Consider the following 27,704-nt stretch of genomic DNA (forward strand, 5'->3'; position numbering starts at 1 on the left):
AGGCGAATGGAATGTTGGCCTTCATTGCGAGAGGGATGGAGTACAAAAGCAGGGAGGTCCTTCTGCAACTGTATAGGGTATTGGTGAGGCCGCACCTGGAGTACTGCGTTCAGTTTTGGTCACCTTACTTAAGGAAGGATATACTAGCTTTGGAGGGGGTACAGAGATGATTCACTAGGCTGATTCCGGAGATGAGGGGGTTACCTTATGATGATAGATTGAGTAGACTGGGTCTTTACTCATTGGAGTTCAGAAGGATGAGGGGTGATCTTATAGAAACATTTAAAATAATGAAAGGGATAGACAAGATAGAGGCAGAGAGGTTGTTTCCGCTGGTCGGGGAGACTAGAACTAGGGGGCACAGCCTCAAAATACGGAGGAGACAATTTAAAACCGAATTGAGAAAGAATTTCTTCTCCCAGAGGGTTATGAAGCAGTTGAGGCTAGCTCATTGAATGTATTCAAGTCACAGATAGATAGATTTTTAACCAATAAGGGAATTAAGAGTTATGGGGAGCGGGCGGGTAAGTGGAGCTGAGTCCCCGGCCAGATTAGCCATGATCTTGTTGAATGGCGGAGCAGGCTAGAGGGGCTAGATGGCCTACTCCTGTTCCTAATTCTTATGTTCTTATGTTGTATGTTCTTCTAACTGATAAAGTAACACACTTATTTTTTAAATACAGCTGAAAGTAAACTGCCCTCACATATTCTTCATTTTTCAATAGTGTGTATTAATCATGTGTTTAAAAATGCCACTTGTATTCCTTTAATCTGAAATTGGAAAAAGTCATACTGGTGCAAAAGTGGATGTTAATGGACATTGTTGAATTGGACTACAGTTTTTTGCTCTGTATCTGACTTGAACTATACATGGACCTTGGAGTACTTGGTGCTGATACATAGTGACAAAAAATTGAGAAAATATTCCATTCCCCAGTCCTGCCCATCCCTTAACTTTATAAGCATATTACAAATAAACAGCCCTCTCCATAAAAAAATGAAGGCACCAAACATTTGAAGTGCTAATACCTGTATTTCATTTATTGCATAGTTGTTACAGATACTACCTAGTAAAATAAAAAATGGAAGCCAACTAATTTTAAATGAAAATCTCAATTTTCAATGTTTCTTCTAAGTCTTCAAAATCAAGTTGACTTGATCTTAAAATTATTATTTTTTTAATTTTCAGCTAATTATATGGGTCTCATAGAATTATCAAGTGCAGTTAAATTAAGCACATCTAGATTTTGAAAAGGGATCAAATGTAATTTCTTTGGCAATGGGTCTACTGAAAAGGCATACCGTTGGAAATTGCCCTCTGCCCCGATTGGGAGCGTTAACCTTCCGGGGCCGGGACTGCCTGCGCCCGGCTCGGAAGTCCTGAACCCGACATGGAATTGGGCTGTGCGCCCCTCAAAGGAAGCGTTGTGTGTCTCCGGTGCTCCGCTTCCTTTGAGGGGTGCTCCCAGGTTAGCAATGCGCGCTGAGTCCAACGTCATGTGGAGCAGGCCAGCACTGCGCGAAGCATCCACCTACCGGGCCACCAGGGACGCAGTCGATGCTGATATCCGCTTGCGCCAGGTGAGACAATTTCCCCGCAGGGCGTTAAGGGGGCCACGCCCCCCCAAACCTCTGGAGCAATTTCCCTGGAGGCGCTAGTGACCCCTCTCACAGGCGAAAATGCCATTGTGCCCTGTTAGCGACCCCCGGAGGCATTAATGGGTCTATAAAAAGCGGCAATTTCAGCACCATAGAATCTAAGGTAAGGAGCATCTGATTTCAAAACTTCATTGCATAATGTTAAAATACTGATTTTAAAATACATTGTAACTTCTTAATTTAAAAAATATATATTTCAAAACTTACTTTAGCAGTGCAAGTTGCAAAGATGCTGTGTAGTCACTTTCAGGTTCTGAATAATTGCTGTAAAAGTGAACACTGAGTGGGATTATGTCAAATGTTTGCCTGTCTTACACTCTATGGGCTGAATTTTACAGATGGGTTGGGGGTGTGGGGCTTCTGAGGTGGTCGGGCCACCCGGGAGAACAGGTTTCCTGCAGACCTTGCCGACTTTAACGGCACGGCCTGATTTGAACGGGAAGCCTCTGTTTCCAACCTGTAGCCTGCCAGTTTGAGAGGCAGGCTAGCTCCGGGCGGGTAGGCCTGCGGCACTAGGCCGCACAGAGGAGGGAGGGAGGGAGCGATTGTGTGGTGGCCGGATGCAGCAAGAAGATCGACGAGGGGGTGGAGGGCAAGAGATGATCGAGGGTCAGGCTGGGCAGAAGATTGAGGGTGGCAGGGCCAGGAAGAAGATCAAGGGGGTTGGGTGGCTGGGAGTGGCAAGAAGATTGGGGGCCGGGAGTCGGCCGGACCAGGATTTGGGGTACGAAAAGGATCGGTGGTTGGAGGAGCAGCATGGGGAGGGCCGAGGAGTTGGTGGGGGGGCGGCGGGGTGGAGGCCTTGAAGGGGGGGAGGGGTCTCCAATTGTGGGGGTGGGTTAATTAGGGACCCTGGATTCAGGAAGTAAATGTAAAGGCACTTATCCCCTGGATCCAGATGTCCTCGCCTTACATTAGCTGGTGGATTTCAGGAGGTATACAAACCCTGACCAGCTAAAGTTAAAGACAAAATGGTGGTTAAAGAAGAGACTTCCAACGTCATTATAACATTTAAATAGACGACCCACCTCCTGGCAGCTGATTGGCTGCCCTCCTCCCCCATCCTGCCACCGTTAAAACTGGAACTGGGCAGGTTGGAGGCAATTTCAGGTCGGGATTCCGATTTTTAACACACTTCAACTGCCCACACGGCCACAATCCATCTGTTTTCTTAGATTAAAATCCCCTGCCCACCCCTGTAATTCAGCAAAGTTTACAGGTAGTAGCTAATCTCTTGCTTTGTTATACCCAGTACTGATTATGCCTCAAGGTTGGATTGGTTGTGCGACAATGGTGCACCATTTCTGCATCAATCTGATTACAATTATAAAGTAGAGTTGAGGTTTCTTTTGAACTGGTGGCTGTTGTGACCATTTGGTTAAGTCTTTCTATTGGTGAAGGACTCAAGGCGCTACTTGTATTAAGGCGGGTGACTGTGACAGCTGGAACTGTCGGGCTCCTCTCTACTGATTGAAAGCTTGGACTGTTTGTTCCACTATTATTGGGACAATTACTTATCAGAGGTCTGTGCTTCGGTTTTTTCTTCTGTTTCATCAAAATTACAACAATGATGATCACGATGAGCAAAACTGCTAGAAAAGCTAGGGGTAAAATTATATGAAGAGAGCCGGAAAGCTGAATGGCTTGAGCAACAGGCTTTCCATTGACTGGTTCTATTGTAGTCTGTTGTACAAAGCTTGCTAGTGTCACATCTGGGGCAGAGGCAGAAGTATTACTTTTGCGATTTCCCCAGCGAGATTTGTTTCGCCACCGTGGCACAGCTTCAGTAGGCATTATAGTGGGCATCTCTGTTTGAGTTCCCAGTGGTAACTGTCCTGAAGTAGATGTTGAATTGAGAAGAGGTGGATTTTCATTTAATGTGATGTTTTGTACTTTAGAACCATTAAATGGAATAATGCTGTATAGAAAGGTGCCTTCAGCTGGTTGCACATTATTTGCTGTCAAAACAAATGCAAAGGAGTCATTCAATAAGTCCACTCCAGTCATATTGGCCTCAACCTCAAGCAGTACAAGACCTAGTTCGATATCTTTCTGAGTAAATATTTTTGCAGCTTCTCTGCGACCTCTGACCATGTGGCTTGGTCTCACAAATCTGCCATGGGTTGGTAATCGTTTTACTTCAAACTTGGGAACACTCCCGGTCTGGTTAGCCAATTTGCTTGCATCCAGCACATCTGTTCCAAGTTGACAAGTAGTTCCAGTGGGAATCTTAAAGTCTTCTGCCATTTTCAATAAAGGCCTTACTGTAATGTTAACCACCTGCTCAGACACATTACCTTCAGAAGTCATCACTGTGAACTCAAAAGTATCATGTGATGCAGAGAGGTTGTTCATGTGATAAGTCAAATGTCCTCGCATAAGATCTTCCTGCTCAAACAAAGTCACGCTTTTGTTTCCAATCAAAATATGTCCAAATTGTGGAGGGCTAGTAATTTCATAACTTATCGCTGTAACTTTCCCATTAGTTTCTGCAGCCAAGTGTTCATTGGTGATGGCAGAAATACTTTGCCCCTGTTGAACTTCCAGTTGAGTGTTGTTTATAAGCTTGATCATAATAGGTATAACCTCCAGATTAAACAATTTGTATAATGGCCGGTGTTTACCATCAGTGACACTAAAGTAAAAAACACCAGATGATGAGCTTCCATCTTGAACAAACCAAATTTTACCATCATTGATATCAGCCTGTGTGAAATGCTTGATCGATATATTCAAGTTCTCTGCTGTTGCCACATAGCCATTATTGGGTCCACTGATAATGCTGTATTTGATTTCTTCTGGTAGATTATCTAAATCTACAGCATTTATATGGTCTGAATTAAGTACAGCATTGTAACCCTGTACTACTTTCAAACTGGGAGCTTTGGTTTTCAATTCTGGTGGCTGATCATTAATAGGGGTAATGGTAATATTGAACATCTCTTCTACCACTTCACTGTCATTCAAGGGCCTTAATGCAACTTTGCTCTTTAGGTTTAACCATGCAGCAAAGGTAAAATTATCCGTACGACTTTCTGAATCATCATGTAAGTAAGTTATTCCATATTTATTAACAATAAACTGAGAAAAATAGGGTTTCTGCTTGGTAATGTTACGCTCACCAACAACAATCACACCATGGGTAGGCAAAGATATTACTTGATACCATACTTCATACAGTGAGCGTTTGGACTCTGGAAGCTTCACCATTAGGTTTGAAGCATCCAGCTTGAATTTGTCAATTAGTATCCTTTCACCTTCTGTAACAACAGCACCTGTTGAGGAAAACAAAGACCACCTTAAGTAAAACAAATTATGCAGAGTTACACTTTACTTTACATTTATATAGCACCTTTCACAGCCTAAGAACAGCCCAGCACAATATTATTTTTGAAGTAGAGTCACTGTTGATATGCTGCCAAATGCAGCAGCCAATTTGAACACAGCAAGGCCCCACAAACTGCAATGAGATAAATGACTAGTTTTAGTGGTGTTAACTAAGGGATCCTTGACACCGAGGGCAAAAAGCTGCAAAAATATTTGCTCTCTTTTTGTATTTTAATTTGTTGCGGCGGTGTTTAGGGCGGCTGAGGGGTGGAAGTGCATCGGGAGTGGGACTGAAGGCGGGCGGTGTCATGAGCACGTCAGTTAAAGGGGAGGGCGAGCTCTGCAGCCACTTTAGTAGTGCCCACTGGGCCATCAGGGAAGGCTAAGAAGAGAAGAATTAAGGGATTGATGTTGGTCAAGAAGGGGTGCCAGGTTGTCTGTTGGCGGCCCGGCCGAACCTGTGGCCGCCATTGTCGAGCCGACTTCAGAGTTGGCCGACAATTAAAATAAAATGGCGGCTGCGGTGATGCATCTTCCCCTTGCAGGGTGGATGTGGCGCCCAGCCACTGGCAGCTTCCCACCAGGAAAAGCTGTCCGGGGCACCGAGCAGCGGTGGCTCCGCTCCTGCGGGGCAATTTCCCTCGCGGGGTGGAAAGGGATGGGCGCGTGCCTGACGGGGCGGGAGCACAGGGCGAGGTGGAAACCGCTTTCCGCCATCCCCGGCCAGTGGGCAATTTCGGATGGGTCAGACCATCCCACCTGCCCCGGTCGGAAAGGCTTTACTACCCCATTATCGCCTCTTAGAGGGGAGGGTCTAGCGCCGCGGCCACCATCTTAATTTAATTGTCAGCCGTGAAAAGGCAGCTCGACACCCCCTCTTAGATGCCAGTGGGTGCCACGGAGGCGACCCTAGGCTTCGCAGTGTCACGTTGACGTCATCAGCGCGGCGCTGACTCACAGCATCGTGCTCCCGCCGTGCTGCTGCCGCCGGTCGATATAAATTCTGATAATTCAAATTATGCATCCCAAACCCAACGCGGGGCAATTTCGTCCCCTAAAAGACACAAGGGATGATGGTCCAGGGAAAAAGGAGATGGTAATGGAGCAAGTTAAGAAACAAAAGATGAGTCTAGATGAGGTGTAAATGGAAATGGCAGAATCATCAACAGCTGTCATGCGAAAGAAAATAGGGGCAGAGGTTATGGTCTGAAATTGTTGAGTCCAGAAGGTTGTAAAGTAGGTGCTGTTCCTCGAGCTTATGTTGAGCTTCAGTGGAACAGTGTAAGAGGCCGAGGATGGAGAGATAAAAATGGGAGTGGAGCGGAGAATTAAAGTGACAGGCGACCGGAAGCTCGGTCACGCTTATGGACTGAACGGAGGTGTTCCACAAAGTGGTCACCCAATCTGCATTTGGTCACCCGAATGTAGTGGAGAGCGCACGTGAGCAGCGAATACAGTATACTAAATTGAAAGAGGTACAAGTAAATCGCTGTTTCACCTGGAAGAAGTGTTTGGGACCCTGGACAGTGGGAAGGGAGGAGGTAAGAGGGCAGGTGTTGCATCTCATGTGCTTGCACAGGAAGGTGTCATTGGAAGGGGAGGAGGTGCTAGGGGTGATTGAGGAGTAGCCCAGGATGTCACAAAGGGAGTGGTCTATTTGGAATGCTGAAAGGGGAGGAAAGGGGAAGATGTGTTTAGTGGGATCACGCTGGAGGTGGCGGAAATGGTGGAGGGTGATCCATTGAATGAGGAGGCTGATGGAGTGAAAGGTGAAGACATGGGGAACCCTATCGTGGTTTTGGGGGGGAGGGAGTGAGAGCAGAAGTGCGGGAAATAGAATGGACACAGTCAAGAGCCATGTCAGCCACGGTGGAAGGGAATCCTTGGCTGAGAAAAAAGGAAGGCATATCGGAAGCACTAGTATGGAAGGTGGCATCGTCAGAACTGATGCAACGGAGATGGAGAAACTGGGAGAATGGAATAGAGTCCTTACAGGAAATGGGGTGGGAGGAGATGTAGTCCAGGTAGCTGTGGGAGTCAGTGGGCTTTTGGTGAATGTTTGTCGATAGCCTATCCCCAGAAATGGAGACAGAGAAGTCGGAGATGGATGATGTGAAGGTGAGGGAAGGGTGGAAATTGGAAGCAAAGTGAATGAAATTTTCTAGTTCAGGGCAAGAGCAGGAAATACACTGATACAGTCATCAATGTACCGGAAAAACAGATGAGGGAGGGAACCTGAGTAGGACTGGAACAAAGAATGTTCCACATAGCCCACGAAAAGGCACGCATAATTAGGACACATGTGGGTTCCTACAGCAACACCTTTAATTTGGAGGAGCATAAGATACAGGAGCAGGAGTAGGCCATTGGCCCCTCGTGCCTGCTCCGCCATTTAATAAGATCATGACTGATCTGATCCTGAGCTCAGCTCCACTTCCCTGCCCGCTCCCCATAACCCTTCACTCCCTTGTGAGTGGAGTCAAAGGAGAACAATGTGAGAACAAGTTCAGCCAGGCGGAGGATGGTGGTGGTGGATGGGGACTGGTTGGCGCCTGTTCAAGCAAGAAGGAGATGCTCTCAGCCTGTCCTGGTGGGGGATGGAGGTGTAGAGGGATTGGAAATTCATTGAGATGGGGGTGTAAGGGGATGAAGCTGAGGCCTTTGCTGAGGACTGATCGTTCGGGGTTAGAGAAGGGGAGGTCAGTGGGAATAGTGAAAACAACCTATTACAGACCTTCCTTTTTGTTCTTTCCTCCCCTGTCCTTTTCCCTGCCCCTACACTTGCTTAAAACCTGTTATGTCTCTAACTTTTTCCAGTTCTGACAAAGGGTCATCGGCTTGAAGCGTTAACTCTGTTTCTCTCTCTACAGATGCTGCCTGACATGCCGAGTATTTCCAGCATTTTCTGTTTTTATTTCAGAGAACATATTGTCCCATATACACAATAAATTCACTGCCTTTGGGACTTGAGCTGTTCTGCTTCCCCCTATCTATATGAAAATTAAAGTCTTCCATTATAACCACTCTGTTTTCGCGTTTATGTATCACACAACTTTATCACTGCTATCTGGAGGTCGAAAACAATTCCCACCAAAGTCTTGCACCCTTTCTATTCCTAATTTTTACCCATAGCATTTTTACTGCCTGCTCAATAGGAACTAATTTGTCACATCATCTAAACAAATAATGTTTTCCTTTAAATGAGAGAAGCCAACAGAGAGACAAAATCAATTGCAGCCTTTTGTTAATAAGTTGTAGGGTTGCATTTCTTGCTGTTGACTGAAATGATACTGAAATCTAAGAAATAAACAGAAAATGCTGGAAATAAACAGCATGTTAGCCGACATCTGTTATAACCTCATCAGAACTGAAGCGAGTATTTTAATAGGGTTGGAAAAGAAGAGGGTGCAGGGGGAAGTACAAATACGCAAATCACAGATGGGAAGTTATTTGTTTGAATGATCTGCGTATTGTTTAACAGAAAACTGTTAGATTATAAAAGATTATTTCTGTGATGCATAGTGCCGCTCTGGGACATTTCTCATCATTTATATCTGTAGAATAGCCTAGGAAGGTGAAAGACTGGTCGTCATATCAGTGCAAAAATTTATGTTTCTTTAAAAGCAATAAAGTAATTATAGGTAAGAGCGTAATTTTCTCACATAAAATGGGAGAGAACTTTGAACTAAGACTTTGTTTCACCTACACTTGTCTTTCCCTTTTGATGTATGAACTGTAAAGCAGTGTGTGTAAAACATGAGATTTTCCCTTCAATCCATCCCATGTGTAACAATAGAACTGCGACCAATGATGGGAGATGTAAAGTCCTGACCCTGCAGTACAGACTTACACGAGGCACATGCTGAAGTCAAGGTCACTCTCTGGACCTGCACCTTTATTTCACAGCTCTCGAGTGCCACACTTGCCTGCCTTTATATACCTGTGTGGAACAGGTATGCGGTGTCTCCTGCAAGTGCACCCCTTGTGGTAAAGCATGCTTGTGGTTACAGGTCATATCTAGTTACAGTCATGTATAGCATGGTAAGATACAGTTATATACAGTAATGTGAGATACATGACATCACCCTCCCCCAAGGTCTTATTGTCTTTATAGATTCAGTCTCTCAGGTGGTCTACGCTCTCGCGTGGAGCGTCTTAGTTGTGGTTCAGTTGTTTGCCTTGGTGCCTGTTTTTCTTTCGGTGTGATTGCTGGTATCTCGCCTGGGCTGTCTGTTTTGTTCAGTATGATTGCTGGTATCTCGCCTGGGCTGTCTGTTGAGACTGCCCTTTCCTCAGGTTGTTCCCTCTGTCTGTCCACCAGGTGTGGTGTGAGTTCCACATTGTAGTCTGCCTCTGGTTCTGCAGTGTTGTTGGTGAATCTACTTTTGACTTAGTCTACATGCTCCGGCAGGTTTGGCCACTGTCCATTTGTACAACCAGTAGCCTGTTTCCTTCCTTGCCTGTTACTGTCCCTGCAAGCCATTTGGGACCCCTACCATAGTTTAGCACAAACACTTTGTCCCCTATCTCATTCCACCTCCCCCTCGAATTTTGGTCATGTTACTCAGTTAGCTTACGGCGCTTTGCCTCAACGATTTCATGCGTGTCTGCGAGGATTAACGAGAGCCGAGTCTTTAAGGTCCGTTTCATCAATAGTTGCGTGGGGGGAACCCCAGTCAACGAATGCGGACGAGATCTGTATGCCAGCAGTCGTGACAGGTGGCTCTGCAGCATGGGACCTTGGAATTTTAGCATGCCTTATTTAACGATTTGCACTGCTCGCTCTGCCTGGCCATTGGAGGCCGGCTTGAATGGTGCCATCGTAACGTGATTTATGCCGTGGTCAACTATAAAATCTTGAAATTCTGCGCTGGTGAAGTACGGACCATTATCACTGACCAATACGTCAGGAATTCCGTGCGTTGCAAACATGGTTCTAAGGCTCTCCACAGTGGTGGAGGTGGTGCTCGAGTTTAAAATGGTGCACTCGATCCACTTTGAAAATGCATCGATGACTACGAGGAACATTTTGCCGATGAATGGGCCCGCATTGTCTTCATGCACCCGCGACCACGGTTTGGTGGGCCAGGGCCAGGAGCTTAGGGGGACCTCCCTGGGGACATTACTGAGTTGGGCACAAAAGGTGCACCGCTGGACGCAGAGCTCCAAGTCCGCGTCAATGCCAGGCCACCAGACGTGGGATCTGGCTATGGCCTTCATAAGGACGATCCCGGGTGCTCGTGATGGAGCTCCCGGACAAACGCCTCTCTGCCTCGCAAGGACATAACTACTCGGCTGCCCCACATCAGGCAGTCTGCCTGTAGTGATAGTTCATCCATGCGCCGATGGAAAGATTTGATCTCCTCGGGGCAGGCATCGCGGGCCTCTGCCCAGTCACCAGTTAAAACACATTTTTTGACTAAGGATAACGTGGGGCCGCTGGTCGTCCAGGCTCTGATTTGGCGAGCCGTCATGGGCGAACCTGTGGATTCAAAGGCATTGATTGCCATGACCATCTCACAGTCCTGTTCGTCGGACCCTTCCGTGGTCGCCAGGGGTAGCCTGCTAAGCGCGTCGGCACAGTTGTCTGTGCCGTATTGTGTAGTCGTAAGACGCCAGCATGAGTGCCCACCGTTGAATTCGCGCCGAGGCGTTGCCGTTTATTGCCTTGCACTCGAATAGCAGGGACATGAGGGGTTTGTGGTCGGTTTCTAACGCGAACTTGGCCCCGAAAAGGTATTGTAGCATCTTTTTGACACCGTACAAGCACGCGAGCGCCTCCTTCTCAACCATACCGTACCCACACTCTGCCCGCGAAAGTGACCTGGAGGCATAAGCAACGGGTTGTAATTTACCCGCATCATTGACATGCTGTAAAACGCACCCGACCCCGTACGCTGACGCATCACATGTAAGAACTAGCTTTTTACCTGGGTCAAAAAAGGCTAAAACACTGTTGGAACATTGAAGGTTGCGTGCCTTATTGAAGGCGCGTTCCTGGGCGTCCCCCCAAAACCAATCGCACCCCTTTCTGAGTAGCACGTGGAGAGGCTCTAGCAGCGTGCTCAAGTTCTGCATAAAGTTCCCAAAGTAATTGAGTAGCCCGAGAAAGGCGCGCAGTTCCGAGACATTCCGGGGCCTGGGTGCCAGACGAATTGCTTCGGTTTTGGATTCTGTTGGGCGGATTCCATCAGCGGCAATCCTTCTGCCCAAAAATTCAACCTCGGGCGCGAAAAACAGACACTTGGATTTCTTAACTCTTAGGCCTACCCGATCCAATCGACTTAGTACTTCCTCCAAATTGCGGAGATGGGAGTCGGTGTCCCTGCCCGTGATGAGTATGTCATCTTGAAACACAACCGTCCCCGGGATGGACTTGAGCAGACTCTCCATGTTGCGCTGGAATATAGCAGCTGCTGACCTGATGCCGAATGGGCATCGATTGTACATAAAAAGGCCTCGATGTGTGTTGATGGTGGTGAGTAGCTTAGACTCTTCGGTCAGTTCTTGCGTCATATACGCAGATGTGAGATCTAGTTTCGAGAAAAGATTTCCTCCAGCCAATGTGGCAAATAGGTCCTCCGCTCTGGGTAGCGGGTATTGGTCCTGTAGGGAGACTCTGTTTATGGTAGACTTGTAATCCCCATAGATTCGTACGGATCCATCAGGCTTCATGACGGGGACGATGGGGCTTGCCCAGTCGCTAAATTCCACGGGTGAGATAATGCCTTCCCGCAGAAGCCTGTCCAGTTCGTGTTCAATCTTTTCCCTTATCACATAAGGCACAGCTCTAGCCTTGTGATGGACTGGTCTGGCATCCTGTGTGATGTAGATTTTAACTTTAGCCTCTTTGAAGGTGCCCACACCTGGCTGAAAGAGATGTTCAAAACGACTTAGAACTATTGAGCAGGAGGTCCATTCCTCTGACAACATGGTGTGAACATCATCCCATTTCCAATTTAGTTTTGCCAGCCAGCTTCTCCCCAACAGTGCTGGGAGATCTCCGGGGACAATCCACAGTGGAAGTCGGTTCACCGTCCCTTTGTGTGTGACTGAAAACATGGCGCTGCCAAGGACTGGGACGATTTATTTAGTATAGGTCCTTAGTTTCGTGTCGATCCTTGTGTGTTTTGGTCTGTTGCTTTTGTGCGGCCACAGCTGTTCAAATTGTTGGACACTCATGAGAGATTGACTAGCTCCCGTATCCAGCTCCATGTTCACGGGTATCCCGAGGAGTAGGACCCTCATCATTATTGGAGACGTCTTGTTGTAAGAACAGTGGACATTGATTGTGTTGACCCACTGTACCTCGGTGTCCCGGGTACTGTCCCCACCGTCTTCTGGTCCGCTTTCTGACCCTTCCGATTCGTATACCAGCCGAACTGCTGTTTTTCTGCACATGCGAGCCAGATGCCCTGTATAGTTGCAGTTTCTGCAAACAGCATGCTGAAATCGACACCCCCTTGATGAGTGCCTTCCCCCACATCTCCAGCACAGACCGCTTCCATTGTTTCTGAAGGATGAGCTGCATCTGGCTGATCTCTCTTGAACTTCTCTCAGTCTGTAGTTGATTGCTCGCATTGTGGGTTGATGAGGTGTGAATGGCTGTTCATGTGGCCCTTGATGGCTTCTGGCGCCACTGCCTGCTGTTGAAGGCCTGCTCTTCTGCCTTTGTCTGTGTGTGAGGCTAGCGGCTCGTTTCACGCTGTGAACCCCTTGCTCCGATGTTTCGTTAGTTGTCGTACCCGCAGTGTAGATCAACCTTGTTTCTTCTTCTCCTGCCAAGAATGTCTATGTGACCAGTGCTGCTGCCTCTAGGGTCAAGTTCTTGGTCACTATAAGCTTTTGGAATATGCCTGCGTGGCCTATTCCTTCAATAAAAAAGTCTCTCAGTACTTCTCTCCTTAGTTCATCGGAGAACTCACATAAACTAGCCAGCCTCCGAAGTTCCGCCACAAAGTCGGGTATCCTCTGGCCCACACAGCGTCTGTAGTTGTAGAACCTGTGTCTGGCCATGTGTAGGCTGCTCGCTTGCTTCAGGTGGTCTCTCACCAGTGTGCTCAACTCCTCAAATGACTTGCTTGCTGGTTTCTCGGGTGCCAGCAGGTCCTTCATTAAGGCGTATGTTTTCGAGCCACAGCTGGTCAAGAGATGGGCTCTTCTCTTGTCTGCCTTATCGTCGCCCAACCAGTCTTTGGTTACAAAGCTTTGCTGGAGCCTTTCTATAAAGTCCTCCCAATTGTCTCCAGCATTGTATTTCTCATCTGAGCCGTTGGTTGCCATTCTGTGGATTCTGTAATCCCGTAACTCGTCGCCACTGTAAAGTCCTGACCCTGCAGTACAGACTTACACGAGGCACATGCTGAAGTCAAGGTCACTCTGGACCTGCACCTTTATTTCACAGCTCTCAAGTGCCCTACTTGCCTGAGGCCTGCCTTTATATACCTGTGTGGAACAGGTATGCAGTGTCTCCTGCATGTGCACCCCTGGTGGTAAAGCATGCTTGTGGTTACAGGTGATATTTGGGGCCCAAGTTTCCACAGGATAAAAAACGGGCGCCCCTCCGAGCTGGGCGCCCGATTTTCGCGCCTAAAATGGCGCCTAAAAAAAAACTCGCAATTCTGGAGCGTTCTGCAGCTCCTTGTCTGCCTGGCACGGCGCCCAGGGGGGCGGAGCCTACACTCGCACTGATTTTGTAAGTGGGAGAGGGCGGGTACTCTTTAAATTTTTTCCTTCCGGCAACGCTGCGCATGTGCGTTGGAGCGTTCGCGTATGTTCAGTGTGAAAAAACATTGGCACTCGGCTATTTTTGTCGTTCTTTGTAGCTGTTTAATTTTTGAATTTTTTTTAAATAAAAGCACATTAGCACTTGCAGCCTTCTCACTGTCTCCTTCCCCCCTCCCCCGTGGGAACAAAACGGCTGTTTCCTTCCCCCCCCCCCTCCCCCGTGGGAACAAAACGGCTGTTTAATTCCCCCCCCCCCCCCTCCACGGGAACGAAGCGACTGTTTAATTCCCCCCCCGGGAACGAAGCGACTGTTTAATTCCCCCCCCCCTCCACGGGAACGAAGCGACTGTTTAATTCCCCCCCCCCTCCACAGGAACGAAGCGACTGTTTAATTCCCCCCCCCCCTCCACGGGAACGAAGCGACTGTTTAATTCCCCCCCCCCCCTCCACGGGAACGAAGCGACTGTTTAATTCCCCCCCCCCTCCACAGGAACGAAGCGACTGTTTAATTCCCCCCCCCCTCCACGGGAACGAAGCGACTGTTTAATTCCCCCCCCCCTCCACGGGAACGAAGCGACTGTTTAATTCCCCCCCCCCCCCCGGGAACGAAGCGACTGTTTAATTCCCCCCCCCCTCCACGGGAACGAAGCGACTGTTTAATTCCCCCTCCCCTCCACGGGAACGAAGCGGCTGTTTAATTCCCCCCCCCCCTCCACGGGAACGAAGCGGCTGTTTAATTCCCCCCCCCCTCCACAGGAACGAAGCGACTGTTTAATTCCCCCCCCCCCCTCCACAGGAACGAAGCGACTGTTTAATTCCCCCCCCCCTCCACAGGAACGAAGCGACTGTTTAATTCCCCCCCCCCTCCACAGGAACGAAGCGACTGTTTAATTCCCCCCCCCCTCCACGGGAACGAAGCGACTGTTTAATTCCCCCCCCCCCTCCCCTCCACGGGAACGAAGCGACTGTTTAATTCCCCCCCCCCCCCTCCACAGGAACGAAGCGACTGTTTAATTCCCCCCCCCCCTCCACAGGAACGAAGCGACTGTTTAATTCCCCCCCCCCCCCCCTCCACGGGAACGAAGCGACTGTTTAATTCCCCCCCCCCCCTCCGCAGGAACGAAGCGACTGTTTAATTCCCCCCCCCCCCTCCACGGGAACGAAGCGACTGTTTAATTCCCCCCCCCCCCTCCGCAGGAACGAAGCGACTGTTTAATTCCCCCCCCCCCTCCACGGGAACGAAGCGACTGTTTAATTCCCCCCCCCCCCTCCACGGGAACGAAGCGACTGTTTAATTCCCCCCCCCCCCCCCGGGAACGAAGCGACTGTTTAATTCCCCCCCCCCCCTCCACGGGAACGAAGCGACTGTTTAATTCCCCCCCCCCCCCCCGGGAACGAAGCGACTGTTTAATTCCCCCCCCCCCCTCCACGGGAACGAAGTGACTGTTTAATTCCCCCCCCCCCCCCCGGGAACGAAGCGACTGTTTAATTCCCCCCCCCCCCCCCCCGGGAACGAAGCGACTGTTTAATTCCCCCCCCGGGAACGAAGCGACTGTTTAATTCCCCCCCCCCCCCCCGGGAACGAAGCGACTGTTTAATTCCCCCCCCGGGAACGAAGCGACTGTTTAATTCCCCCCCCCCCCTCCACGGGAACGAAGCGACTGTTTAATTCCCCCCCCCCCGGGAACGAAGCGACTGTTTAATTCCCCCCCCCCCCCCCCCACGGGAACGAAGCGGCTGTTTAATTCCCCCCCCCCCTCCACGGGAACGAAGCGACTGTTTAATTCCCCCCCCCCCCTCCACGGGAACGAAGCGACTGTTTAATTCCCCCCCCCCCCTCCGCAGGAACGAAGCGACTGTTTAATTCCCCCCCCCCCTCCACGGGAACGAAGCGACTGTTTAATTCCCCCCCCCCCTCCACGGGAACGAAGCGACTGTTTAATTCCCCCCCCCCCCCTCCACGGGAACGAAGCGACTGTTTAATTCCCCCCCCCCTCCACGGGAACGAAGCGACTGTTTAATTCCCCCCCCCCCCCCCCGGGAACGAAGCGGCTGTTTAATTCCCCCCCCCCCCCTCCACGGGAACGAAGCGACTGTTTAATTCCCCCCCCCCCCTCCACGGGAACGAAGCGACTGTTTAATTCCCCCCCCCCCCCTCCACGGGAACGAAGCGACTGTTTAATTCCCCCCCCCCTCCACGGGAACGAAGCGACTGTTTAATTCCCCCCCCCCTCCACGGGAACGAAGCGACTGTTTAATTCCCCCCCCCCTCCACGGGAACGAAGCGACTGTTTAATTCCCCCCCCGGGAACGAAGCGACTGTTTAATTCCCCCCCCGGGAACGAAGCGACTGTTTAATTCCCCCCCCCCCCCCCGGGAACGAAGCGACTGTTTAATTCCCCCCCCCCCCCCTCCACGGGAACGAAGCGGCTGTTTAATTCCCCCCCCGGGAACGAAGCGACTGTTTAATTCCCCCCCCCCCCCCCCCCCCCGGGAACGAAGCGACTGTTTAATTCCCCCCCCCCCCCCTCCACGGGAACGAAGCGGCTGTTTAATTCCCCCCCCCCCCCCCCCCCCCCGGGAACGAAGCGACTGTTTAATTCCCCCCCCCTCCACGGGAACGAAGCGACTGTTTAATTCCCCCCCCCCCCCTCCACGGGAACGAAGCGACTGTTTAATTCCCCCCCCCCCCGGGAACGAAGCGGCTGTTTAATTCCCCCCCCCCCCCCCCCCCCGGGAACGAAGCGGCTGTTTAATTCCCCCCCCCCCCCCCCCGGGAACGAAGCGACTGTTTAATTCCCCCCCCCCCCCCCCCGGGAACGAAGCGACTGTTTAATTCCCCCCCCCCGGGAACGAAGCGACTGTTTAATTCCCCCCCCCCCTCCACGGGAACGAAGCGACTGTTTAATTCCCCCCCCCTCCACGGGAACGAAGCGGCTGTTTAATCCCCCCCCCCTCCACGGGAACGAAGCGGCTGTTTAATTCCCCCCCCGGGAACGAAGCGACTGTTTAATTCCCCCCCCCCCCCCCCCCCGGGAACGAAGCGACTGTTTAATTCCCCCCCCCCGGGAACGAAGCGACTGTTTAATTCCCCCCCCCCCCCCCCGGGAACGAAGCGACTGTTTAATTCCCCCCCCCCGGGAACGAAGCGACTGTTTAATTCCCCCCCCCCCCTCCACGGGAACGAACGCCTGCAGCATTCTCCGTGTCTGAAGCACTTTCACACAGGTAGGAAGATGGTTTATTTTATCTTTTCTTTGCTTATAAATGTTTATTCAGGTTGGATTTATTTGTATAATATTTGTAGAAGTATAAATAAGGATTTATTGTAGAATTTAATGAGTTCCCTTCCCCCTCCCTTCCCCCCCCCACCTCGTTCTGGACGCCTAATTTGTAACCTGCGCCTGATTTTTTAATGTGTAGAACAGGTTTTTTCAGTTCTACAAAAATCTTCACTTGCTCCATTCTACTTTAGTTTGGAGTACGTTTTCACTGTGGAAACTTTCAAATCAGGCGTCAGTGTCCGGACACGCCCCCTTTTGAAGAAAAAATTCTGTTCCAAAGTGGAACTGTTCTACCTGACTAGAACTGCAGAAAAAAAAATGTGGAGAATTGCGATTTCTAAGATAGTCCGTTCTCCACCAGTTGCTCCTAAAAATCAGGCGCAAATCATGTGGAAACTTGGGCCCCTAGTTACAGTCATGTATAGCATGGTAAGATACAGTTACATACAGTAGTGTGAGATACATGACAGGAGAAAAATAGGTGAGGCCCCAAAGCTTTAAGCACAGGTGGGCTGTACAGCAAGGAAAATTCTGTCTTAAAGGGATAGTGTTGATGACTGCCCGTGTGTTTGATGATTGCCCCTGTTCAGATGTTGATAGCTTATTGTAAGCGGAAGTTGAACAATTGCGGAATCAATCTTAACCACAACACTCCAATTACATTGATTTGAACAAATGTACTTCATCAAAGCTACAAATAATTCATGAAATGTTTTAAATCCCTCTTTTTAAATAGTTTCTTATTACTGGAACTGGGAGTGAAATTGGTCTTCTGCAGTAGGGCAAAATTAGCGATAATAATCAGCAGCCTGTTTTACAACCCCACACAATTTTGACTAGAGAAGACCGATTTCACCCCCACTGTATCAACTCATGAACATTTTATCTTACTAATAATTATAAACAATTGGCCCTGAATTTTCTCAGACTTTCTACTGCTGTGTCACCATAGCTTTGGTCGAAGTGCGGCAGAAATCTCGTTTACGTGCGAGGAAATTCAGGGCCAAAATTTCCAAAAAAGTGCAAAAAAAGGTCATATTGATACTGTTTGACAGGCTCTAGTATTTTCATACACTGGAGATGTACTTTGAATATCTCACCTGTATTTGCAAGAAGACGACTGGATCGCTCAGCGTTGTCATATGAGATGGTGATATGAAACTCTTGAGGTTCCAATGAGGCTGGCGGGGAGAACACAATAAACTGAAACGAATCTTCAGCACTCCAGCCTATGGCCTCAGTGTGTGTGTGCTCATATGCAATCAAACCTTCATTCACCTGTAGGAAACAATACAAACCAAAAGGCTACATCCAAAGGATAGGCTTAACTTTGATAACTGGAAAGAGTCAATATATAAAGTGTAATAATATAGCATATAACATTTAGATACTTATAGACTTTCTAACTGCCAGTCTTTACTTTATTTTCTATGTTACTATTATACATTTACCTGTTTTATTAACTCATTTTACCCATTCATCTGCAATTAAAAATTTAGCAAGAGAGTTGAGATCAATGCCTAAAAGACAAATTTACTTATTAAAGTTTCAGCAAATTTACAGACAATGCACCATTATTAGGATTTTAAAAGAGGAAGGAATAATCACTTCTGCTCTGTGGGATGGCTGGATGGGTGAGTGTGTGACAAGCGAACTGTGACACCCGAGATAAAATTCCTAATACTGCACCACCTACAGGCATAACTGGTACGAAAGACTGTAAAATGGGTTTGCCCATAGGAACATAGGGCCCAAGTTTCGGCCTCAGTTGCTTCTGATTTTTTGGAGCAACTGGTGTAGAACGGAGTATCTTAGAAATTCAAATTCTCGGCATTTAGTTTGCTCCAGTTCTAGTCAGTTAGAACAGTTTCACTTTGGAATAGAATTTTTTTTTCAAAAGGGGGCGTGTCCGGCCACTTACGCCTGTTTTCAAAGTTTCGACAGTGAAAACTTACTCCAAACTAACTTAAAATGGAGTAAGTGAAGATATTTGTACGCTCGAAAAAACCTTGTCTACACTTTAGAAAATCAGGCGTAGGGAATGGGGGGAGGGGGTTTAAAGGGAAATTTACAAACATTAAACACTTCAGTTTTACAAATAAAGAGCCATCATCAATAATAAATGATAAAAACATCAATAAATCAACCAATAAATCAATCAAAAAAAATTAATAAGAAATATATTTTTTTAAATCAATAAATAAAACATTTTCTACTTACCGACTGCAGCACCGGGAGCCCTCCAACAGCATGCTGGGATGCTCCCCCCACCCCACCCCAGTATGTCTCTGTCAGTGTCTCTATCTCTCTGTCTGTCTGTCTGTCTGTGTGTGTCTCTCACTCTCTGTCAGTGTCTGTGTTTCTGACAGCGAGGGGTGGAGGGGAGGGGGAGGATGGGGAGGGGGGGGGAAGGAGGGATGGTGGAGTGGGGGAGAGGGGGTGTAGTGGGGGAGAGGGGGGTGACAAGGGAGGGAGGGGGAGGGGGGGTGACAAGGGGGGGAGGGGGTGACAAGGGAGGGAGGGGGAGGGGGGGTGAGAAGGGAGGAAGGGGAGGAGGTTGAGAAAGGATGGGGTGGAGGGGAGGGAGGGGAGGGGGGAAGGGAGGAGGGGAGAGAAGGGAGGGAGGAGGGGGGGTGAGAGAAGGGAGGGGGGGTGAGAGAAGGGAGGGGGGGTGAGAGAAGGGAGGGAGGAAGAGAAGTGAGGGAGGGGAAGGGGGGAGAGAAGGGGGGAAGAGAGAGAGAGAAGGGAGAGAGAGAGAGAGAGAAAGAAAGGAGAGGGAGGCTGAATGGGCCGGGCCCGGCCGGGCCCAAGACTTCGAGCTTAGACTTACCAGATTGACAGGTAGGTGGCGTCGGGTCCGGGGTCCGGGGGAGTCGGAAGCGTGGGTCGGGGGGAGCGCGGGTCGGGGCAGAGGGGAGGGAGGTCGGTCGGTTGGAGATCGGTCGGGGGGGGGGGCGGAGATCGGTCGGAGGGGGGGCGGAGTTTGGTCGGGATCGGAGGGGGGGGGGAAGGTTGGGGGGGGGGGGGAGGTCGAGAGCGGAGGTTGGTCGGGGAGGGGGGGGCGGTCGGGAACGGAGGGGGGGGTAGGTCGGGAGCGGGGGATGCGTAGGTCGGGTCGGGGGGGGGGGGCGTCCGGTGGGGGGGGGGGGGGGGGGTGGAAGCGGGAGTCAGGTTGGGTCCGGTCGGGAGGAAGCAGGAGCTGGGCGTGGGAGGCAGCCTTATGCACGCAGCCCCAGTGAGGCCATTCGGCCAGGGCTAGGGGCTGCGTGTTTCGGGCCCCTCCCACACAGTTTTGGGCGCCTGGAGCTACTGCATATGTGCGGCCACTGTAGCGTGTATGTGCAAAGGTCCCGGCACTGTTTTCAGCGCAGGGACCTGGCTCCGTCCCCTACAGCTCCTGCTGCGCTGCGCCGAGCTGCAAACGACCAGCAAGGAACTGGAGAATCTGGAAGTTTTTTTTAGGCGCACTTTGTGGCGCGAAAAACGGGCGTCCAGGTCGGGGCTGCGCCGTTCTAGGCACGGCTCGAAACTTGGGCCCAAAGTTACCACAGTGTCTCATGTAGTGAATTTAATATATAACAGATGTAAAACATAGTTGTCATGTGTTTTGATATACATCTTCCTGAGCTAATTACTGACTTTAGATTAAATTAATTTTGCTTATCCATTTAACTTTTCCTTTATCTCAATTCTCTATATCACCATCTGTTTAAATTAAGATAAATTAGCTGCTTGGACTCAATTCTCTGCCAGTTTTTTGTTTGAAGATTACTTAAATTTATCTCATTTTGAATTTAAAAGGTGTTTGTGTTTGATCCAAATCCTCTCAGATTTTTTTCTATTTTAATGATTTCCCCCTTCTTTAGTTAATCATTGTATCATGAGCTGTAGGTAGAAATATGACAATATAGGATTTCAAACAAATTAGAATGTGTTAATAAAAATCCCTGTCAAAAGATTTCCTCTCCTTACATGCAAAGAAAACTTAAATGCATTCCTTAAAAATAAGTTTATGATTTTGTTATACGCAGTGTATAGATGACTCCAGAGGTACACAGGCCTTTTTTGTGCTGCCGGCCTGCAACTGATTGTGTAGTCTGCTACCACATGCACCTGGTGCTTTTCAAACGAGCGCCCTCAGGAAGATCACATGCAAAGTTCAACAGTCTGGCACACTGCACTTCCAGTTCACTCCACCCAAACGTTTCGGAACAGTGCTGGTACAGGAAAATCTATCTTGTGTTTATTAGGTAAAATAACAAGATACAGCCAAAGTTCTCTGTGTGTGGTAAGGCTGTAGTAAAAATTTGACTCTGTTGGTTTCTGGTGAACAGAAAAAAAAATGGAAATGCTGTATTGTGATGTAAGTGGTCAAACACATTTCCCATAGCATAAATATATGTGGATAAGTCATCCGGTCAGGATGGGATGCATCCTAGGTTGCTGAGGGAACTAAGGGAGAAATTGCAGAGGTACTGGCCACAGTCTTCCAATCCTCCTTAGATACAGGAGTGGTGCCAAAGGATTGCAAATGTTACACCCTTGTTCAAAAAAGGGGAGAAGGATAAACCTGACAATTACAGGCCAGTCAGTTTAATGGTGGTGGCGTGGAAGTTTTAGAAACAATAATCCGGGAGAAAATTAACAGCCACTTGGACACGCATGGACTAATAAAGGACAGACAGCACAGATTTGTTTAGGGCAAATCATGTCTGACTAACTTGATTGAGTTTTTTGACGAGGTAACAGAGAGGGTGGATGAGGGCAGTGCAGTTGATGTTGTGTATATGGACTTTCAAAAGGTGTTTGATAAAGTACCACATATTAGGCTTGTTAACAAAATTGAACCCATGGGATAAAAGGGGCATTAGCAGCATGGATACAGAATTGGCTAACGGATAGAAAACAGAGAGTGTAGTAAACAGTGAGGAAGATAGTAAAGACTTCAAGAGGACATAGACAGACTGATGGAATGGGTAAACACATGGCAGATGAAATTCAATGCAGAAAATTGCAAGATGACATATCTTGGTAGGAAGAATGAGGAGAGACCATACATACTAGATGGTACAATTTTAAAGGGCTGCAAGAACAGAGAGACCTGGGGGTGCTTGTGCACAAATCTTTGAAGGTGTCAGTACAGGCTAACAAAACAGCTAATAAAGCATATGGGATCCTGGGCTTTATAAACAGAGACATGGGGGGGGAAATTACCCTCCACCCCGCTTCGGGCGGATAATTAGAATTATTTCAAACATTCCTGCCCGGTGAGAGGCGGGCAATTGGGCTCTTTAAATGAAAAATGCTTTGCAGTGCTTTCGGGCGCTGTTGGAGATGGTAGTGGGGCAGGATCGGGGCGGCAGTAGGAGTCGGCTGACAATTAGAACAAAATGGCGGCTGCGGCGGTACTCCCACCCCTTTAAGGGCAGCCGTAGCGCCCAGCCACCACCAGCTTTGCGCCCTGCGACGCTGTTGGGGGCACTGACCAGCACCAACTGTGCCCCCGTGGGGCAATTGCTCCCGTGGGGCGCAAAAAGGGTCGGCGTCAGGCGGGACATGAAAGACAGGCCCCTCTGTGAGGCGGTAATGGGCCTTAAAAAAGGGGGCAATTTCGGTCCCATTAAGTACAAAAGCCAGGAACTTATGTTAAACCTATATAAAACACTAGTTTGTCCCCAGCTGGAGAATTGTGTCCAGTTCTTAACAGCACACTTCAGGAAGGATGGGAAGGCTTTGGAGAGTGTATAGAAAAGATTTACTACAATGGTTCTAGGGATGCGAGAATAGTTACGTGGGTAGACTAGAGAAACTGGGGTTGTTCTCCTTGGAACAGAGAAGGCTGAGGAGATTTGAAAGAGGTGTTTAAAATCATGAAGGATTTAGATGGAGTAAATAAAGAGAAATTGTTTCCAGTGGCTGAACAGTCGATAACAAGGGGGCACAAATTTAAGGTGATTGGAAAAATAGCCAGAGGTGACATGAGGTAACAACGAGTGGTTAGGATTTGGAATGCACTGCCTGATTCAATAGTAGCCTTAAAAAGAGAATTGGTTAAATACAGGTACTTGAAAGATAAACAAATGCAGGGATATGGGGAAAGAGTAGGACTAACTGCATTGCTCTTCAAAAGAGCCAGTGCAGAATCTATGGGCCGAATGGCCACCTTCTGTGTTGTTCTATTCTATGATACTATTTTCCAACACCCATAGCTCAGTAAGTGATAGTGAACTCTGCATTTGAGCCTCTGCGTGCACGTGATCAGAATTCAAAGTCATCATCATTATCATAGGCAGTCCCTCGAAATCGAGGAAGACTTGCTTCCACTCTAAAATTGAGTTCTCGGGTGACTGTACAGTCCAATATGGGAATTACAGTCTCTGTCAAGGTGAGACAGACAGTCGTTGAAGGAAAGGGTGGGTGGGGAGTCTGGTTTGCCGCACGCTCTTTCCGCTGCCTGCGCTTGATTTCTGCATGTTTTCAGCGACGAAACTCGAGGTGCTCAGCGCCCTCCCCGGATTCTCTTCCTCCACGTGGGATGGTCTTCGGCCAGGGATTCCCAGGTGTCAGTGGGGATGTTGCACTTTATCAAGGAGGCTTTGAGGGTGTCCTTGAAACATTTCCTTTGCCCTCCTGGGGCTCGCTTGCCGTGTAGGAGTTCCGAGTAGAGCGCTTGCTTTGGGAGTCTTGTGTCGGGCATGTGGACAATGTGGCCCGCCTAACGGAGCTGGTCGAGTGTGGTCAGTGCTTCGATGTTGGGGATGTTGGCCTGATCGAGAACACTGACGTTGGTACGTCTGTCCTCCCAGGGGATTTGCTGGATCTTGCGCAGACATCCTTGATGGTATTTCTCCAATGATTTGAGGTGTCTGCGTATATGGTCCACGTCTCTGAGCCATACAGGAGGGCGGGTATTACTACAGCCCTGTAGACCATAAGCTTGGTGCCAGATTTGAGGGCCTGATCCTCGAACACTCTCTTCCTCAGGTGCCTGAAGACTGCGCTGGCGCACTGGAGGTGGTGTTGGACCTTGTCGTCGATGTCTGCCCTTGCTGATAATAGGCCGTCGAGGTATGGAAAGTGGCCCATGTTGTTCAAGACTGCGCCATGGATTTTGATGCCTGGGGGGGCAGTGCTGTGTGGTGGGGTCAGTTTGGTGGAGGACCTTTGTCTTAATGTAAGGCCCATGCTTTCGTACCACTTGGTGAAGATGTTGACGATGGCTTGGAGTTCAGCCTCTGAATGTGTGCAGACGTAAGCATCGCCCGCGTACTGTAGTTCGTCGACAGAGGATGGGGTGGTCTTGAATCTAGCCTGAAGATGACGAAGGTTGAACAGGTTCCCACTGGTTCTATAGTTTAGTTCCACTCCAGCGAGGAGCTTGTTCAGTGTGAATTCAAAGTGCAGCATTCCAAAAGCAGAAGTAGAAGTGGTGGAGAGCTTTAACTGTGGAGGTTTTCTGCATTGACATACAACGATGTGGAACTGCAGCAGTTCCTTTGCTCGTGGCATAACTCTAGAAGTCTATTTTAACCACCAGCATCTCCTATGGTATTTCTCCAGTCATGATCTTGTAGCAAGCTGACAGTCCAGCTATACCTCTCTGGTACTATGAAGAACAGACACTGAAATGAAGCCCTCAACATCAAGACCAGTAGTCTGCATGTCTCTGGCCTGTACTGCTTGAGCAGTTAGATAAGTTTTATTAAATTATGGCTGGAATTTTAATCGGGAAATGGGTTGGGAGCAAGGGGGAAGGGTGGGGGGTGGGTGCAGGAGATGGGTTTCCTGCAGGTCCTGCTGAATGTAATGGTAGGGCCTGATTTGCATTTGAAACCTCAGTTTCCCATCTGCAGCCAGCCAAATGGAAAGGCTGACTGGCTCCAGGTGGATAGGCCTGTGGAACTAGATTGTAAAAAGGAGGGAGGTAGGGATCGAATGGGGCCGGATTCGAGCATCAGGGGGGTTGGGGAGGTGGCGGTGGATAGGGCGAGAGCAGCGGGGACCGGCATCAATGTTACGTTGAGAATAACTCCACAAGACTGTACATCTTAAGCTCAAACTGTTGTGACCTTGGTCTCTTTACATAGAAAAAAATAGAAAACAGGTGCAGGAGTAGGCCATTCGGCCCTTCGAACCGAATTGTAACTCTAGAGGAAGCAGCATGGTAGATTGCCTTTTATACCTGCTTGCCCAGGGTGCACAGGTGACCTTTAGGTCTCCCATAGATGTGCCTCCTGGTGGCAAGTCTTACACATTGGTGAGGTTTACATACATAACATCACTCCCCTCCCCCAAAGTCTTATGTACAAATTATTTAAAAGTTGAGGCGATCTGGCGCTCTGCGTTGCCGGGTCAATTGCCTGAGTTGAAGTCCTGGCATGGATGAGTTGGTCGGATCATTGCTGCACGGCTGGTCTGATTGGACTGTCGAGCATAATGGGTTCATCCTCGTGGTTGACAGCGAGGTCGATTGTGTTAGTGGGTCGCTGGGGGCCAGGTCCTTTCACAGTAGTTCCTGGTTATCTGTAGTTCGCAGCTTGGTCTTGTCCAAATGCTTTCTGCGTTTCACAACAAACACTCCATTCCCCTCTTTGGCTAATACAGTGCTAGCAGCCCATCTGGGACCATGATCATGGTCATTTATTCTGATGTCGCGTGGAGGAGCCGTACAATCATAGTGCATTCTCTGCTGATAGCATACGAAGGCCCGGTCCTGAGTGATTCAGTCCGGTGATTGCGTCGCACCCGAGATAGCCGGGTCTGTGGGGAGTCTACCGTGACACGTGTGGTGCTCGGTTTTATGATTTGGCTGCCCGCTCCGGACTATTGTCGCTGACCCTAAGGTCCAGCAAGCCAAGGATGGCAGATATGGCCTTGAGACTTTCAGTAGTGGCGGGAGGCCGGGTGGTCCCGTGGATTCTGGGCCATGGTATGGAGGCCCCGTACCACTGACTGTGTGTAGCCTCCCTGCCTTTCTTTGCAATGTTGCAGGATTGCCCCCATCTGATGGGATGAGCATTACGTCTTTGCGACGGATAAGTTGCAACATCCCGTCTAGCGGTTCGCCATTAGCAGGCAATAACGTGGGATCCTGGTTGGTCCAGGTCCTAGTCTGGGGAGCCGTTACGGTTGACCCCTCGCTTTCTAGCACTTCCGTAACAACGAGCAGGTCTGTGGGCTGCGCCGTTTCCACCCCGGTGTTCAGCAACAGTAGCCAACTGAGGGCATAAGCGCAGTTCTCAGTGCCTGGCCCATGGCGGATCATGTTACAGTGCACAGACAGTGGTAGACCTATTCGAGACAAAGCATTGATAATGGTGCCTCTGCTCTTCAAAAACTGTGAGATTGGCAACTTGAGCAAATATTGGGACACACTTTGGTACGTCTCTTTTGTCACGTGAACGCAGGCTACTGCCTTGGATAACTTATTGGATACATGTACAACTGGTTGGGGTTTGCCCGCTACTTTGGCTTGTTGTACAACACGCCCGACCCTGTGTGATAACACATCACTTGCTACAAGTACTTTGTTAGATACATATACAACTGGTTGGGGTTTGCCCGCTACTTTGGCTTGTTGTACAACACGCCCGACCCCGTGTGATAACACATCACTTGCTACAAGTACTTTATTAGATACATATATGACCGGTTGGTGTTCGCCCGCTACTTTGGCTTGTTGTAAGGTACCCCCGACCCCATATGATAATACATCATTTGCCACGAATGGGCGCTCACATGGGTTACATAATGCAAATAACTTATTGGAACGTAGTGGGTTCCTGGCCTTCTCAGCGGCTGCCCCTTTACCTTTGCCCTGAGCCCAGTCGTCTTCCTTGCAGGGCAACACATGCCTCTGTTTCGTTGCGGCAACATCCCGTGGTCTGGATGCACTCTCGTCCCGGTCTGGACGCACTCTCGTCCTGTGGTCTGGACGCACTCTTGTCTGTGTCTGTGATGCCTACTGCCACGATCTTCCTCTCCAGGGATTTTGCCTCTGGCGTCAGGAAGATACATTCGGATCGTTTCGGCCGGAGTCCCATTCTGCTTGGTCGACCTGGAGCCTCTTCCATCATCGCGAAGAGGTCGTCGGCTTTGGGTGGTGGGTACCGCATCTGTACTACTGCTCGGTTGATCTTTACCTCCTCGAGGTCGTGAAGAGCGGCCTGTGCCTCGGGGATCTGCACTTTGATGCCTGGTTCAGCTGAAGGTGGGGGCATGCTCAGCCTTTGAGCAAGGGAGACGTCGTTCGCCGGAGAAGGTACACAGAGGTCTTCCCAGTTCCATCGAATCTTCCCCATCCACCTTCAACCAAGCAGCGTTGGCCCATCACCTGAAACAATCCACAGTGGTAAATCATGCACTGCTCCCTCATGGGATACTCTTATGTCCGCGCTACCAATAACTGGTTATCAGTTCATTGGTGTAGGTGCGCAGCTTTGCCTGAATCGGGATCAGCTTGGGTCGTTGTGCTCTGTCGCCCCACAGCCTCTCGAATGCCTTCTGGCTCATAATTGATTGACTCGCCCCTGTGTCCCATTCCATGGAGACTGGAGTGCCGTTAAGTTTAACTTTTAACATTTTTGGAGGGCTTTTGGTGATGAAGGTGTTTATCCCATATACTTCCTGTTCAGCCTCGGGTTGAGTTGCCTCTCCTGCTCATTCAGCGTGATCCAAGCCGGATCGGTTATCTTCTGCCGACTCTGC

At 49.3% G+C, this 27,704-nt stretch overlaps 1 protein-coding gene across 2 annotated transcripts in view; it reads right to left on the bottom strand.

Moving 5' to 3' along the window:
• Positions 1-1,077: 1,077 nt before the first annotated feature.
• Positions 1,078-27,704, bottom strand: part of cspg4ba (chondroitin sulfate proteoglycan 4ba) — a 177,102-nt gene continuing 150,475 nt past the window's right edge. For both annotated transcript variants that reach the window (XM_070868753.1, XM_070868745.1), the window contains 2 exons: positions 18,098-18,275; positions 1,078-4,934 (listed from right to left, as the gene is read on the bottom strand). In XM_070868753.1, coding sequence (XP_070724854.1) covers positions 2,902-4,934; positions 18,098-18,275 — 2,211 coding nt within the window. In that variant the 3' untranslated portion in view covers positions 1,078-2,901. The remainder of the gene's footprint in view (positions 4,935-18,097; positions 18,276-27,704) is intronic.

The sequence above is a fragment of the Pristiophorus japonicus genome, chromosome 2, assembly GCF_044704955.1.
Source record: "Pristiophorus japonicus isolate sPriJap1 chromosome 2, sPriJap1.hap1, whole genome shotgun sequence".
Taxonomy (NCBI): Eukaryota; Metazoa; Chordata; class Chondrichthyes; family Pristiophoridae; genus Pristiophorus; species Pristiophorus japonicus.